Genomic DNA, 2111 nt, shown 5'->3' with positions numbered 1-2111 from the left:
CTTTTTATCTTCCTCTTTCTTTAATTCCTCTTTTTTATCTTCTTTCTTTGCATCTTCATAATCGTTCTTATCAGCTTTTTTACAACAAAACATGAACAAATGATTATCAAGTTTAGTAAAGTTCCTGTCTTCTTTTTATACCTCTTATCCTCGTTACAAATTCTTCAATCAAAGTCTGTTCTTTAAGCTTCTTTTTAATAAGTTTTTTATATCATTTCTGTTTGTTTTTTGATTATTTTATACCACGTGTTCCATCTTCTTTTAATTTGTTTCAACTATTTTCGTGCTTTTTTCCATTCCCAGAATTTCTTATTTTTCTAAAAGGTTAAATTATTTTGAGATATATAACATATAAGTATAATTATAGTAATTTTTTGTGGCATTATTTTGGAATAACATTTTAGCCTAACAAGTACTGTTGAAGTATTAGAGAAATGAATATTTTAACAGTTCAAAGAAAGAACACTATACTCTAAATACTACGGGAATGAAATTCAATAAGAAAAGTGGTTATTGGGGTTAAATGAATGAGACATAAAGAAAATAAGATAGAAAAGGAAAAATCTGATGAAATTTAAAGAGAAAATAAAGAATAAAGAATTAAAAAGAAGAACCAACGAAAGAATATTTAGAAATAAGAGAACTGAATAAAACAAAAAAGATATGAACATTCAAACAAATATTAAAATTTCTATCAATGACTACGTTAACTTATTGCTACTTAAAGATAAAACACTCTTTCAAGAAAGTATGATTCAACAATTAACACAAGAAAATAAAAATTTAAAAACGGGTTTAGATGAGTTAACAAAAAAATATGAAGAAACATGTTTAAAGTATGCAAGCAAAATAGACGAAGATCAAAATTCATATCAAGCAAAATTAACTGAATTAAAAAAAGAGTTAGAAGAGAAACAAACTCTTATTGAAAAAGAAAGAACAGAAAAATTACAAATAAAATACGAAAGCTCAATGATGAAATTAAAAGTTAGTCAATATGAAAAAGAAATAGAACAACTTAAACAAGAAATAATACTTCAACCTGAACGAAAAGTTCCAAATGAAATACCTGAACAAATACAAACGGAAAATTTAGCAAGTGGAACTGAATCTGAGTCTCAAACGGAACTAAATATCATTACAGAAAGTAAAATTAAAAGATCTACCAGACAAAGAAAGAAAACTGTAACAAAGTCAGAAAAAAATTTAGTTTTACAAGCCACTCAACCTCAAGATGATAAACAAAAAGAAGATGGAATTTCAAGTGATTTAATCAATACTTCAATAATTCAATCACCAAATAAAGAGAAAGTTAATCTCATTAAAAATTCAGATATTAATTGTAAAGCAAACCAATTAGTATTTTCAAATACTAACCTCAGTAAAGCTCCAAAAGAAATTACTTTTATGGTTAGATATGACTTAGTTTTACAAATAGTTCAACAATTTTATAAAGAAGGAAAGTCAATTGAAATTTGTAAACGAAGAAAATGTATTCGTGCATCTCTTGTATTTGGTGAATATCAAAAGATTTGTAAATTACAATTAGTTAAGGAACGTTCTGATGAAAAAAAAATTTGGAATTTAAATCGTTCATTATTGAGGCAATTTAATTCTTGTATTGTTCATATGGAAAGTGAACGACTCAAGAAAGGTTATGAAAAAAATTTTGATTTCTTAAGAACAAATGCTTCAATGCTTCTTTATTTAGGTGACTATTAATAATTTCTTTGATGAATATTATTTGCTATTTAATGTTCTTTTATTTAGTAAATTATTTTTAATTATTTTTATTACTTTTTAATTAACAAATTGGATTGTTTTAAAATAGAATCAAAACTCTTTTTTATATATTTTAAAAGTAATTTAAATTGTAATTAAGAATTAAAAAAATGGTTAAACAAACTTAAAACACAGTTAAAAAATGTATTTTTTTTATCTTAAATAGTTTAATGGTGAAAAAGTTATTTTAATTAATTTGATTGTTTAAAAGATTCAAATTAAAATAAAAACAAACTATTTTATTATTCTTTTTTTTATTCAATAACATCTTTTTTTGTTTAATTTCAAATATTTATTAGAAAGAATTATATTCATTTAAATATTTATAT

General features: G+C 23.1%; 1 protein-coding gene across 1 annotated transcript; it reads left to right on the top strand.

The window, feature by feature from the left end:
- Positions 1-750: 750 nt before the first annotated feature.
- ENU1_093700 (hypothetical protein) lies at positions 751-1722 on the top strand (the record flags this gene model as incomplete). The annotated part of the gene is made up of 1 exon (XM_008859104.1): positions 751-1722. One exon carries the CDS (start codon positions 751-753, stop codon positions 1720-1722), a length of 972 nt encoding a protein of 323 aa, XP_008857326.1.
- Between the last annotated feature and the right edge of the window lie 389 nt (positions 1723-2111).

The sequence above is a fragment of the Entamoeba nuttalli genome (assembly GCF_000257125.1).
Source record: "Entamoeba nuttalli P19 unplaced genomic scaffold asmbl_4111, whole genome shotgun sequence".
Taxonomy (NCBI): domain Eukaryota; phylum Evosea; order Mastigamoebida; family Endamoebidae; genus Entamoeba; species Entamoeba nuttalli.
Note: the sequence above shows the minus strand (reverse complement) of the source record. Positions and strands in the feature narration are given on the sequence as shown.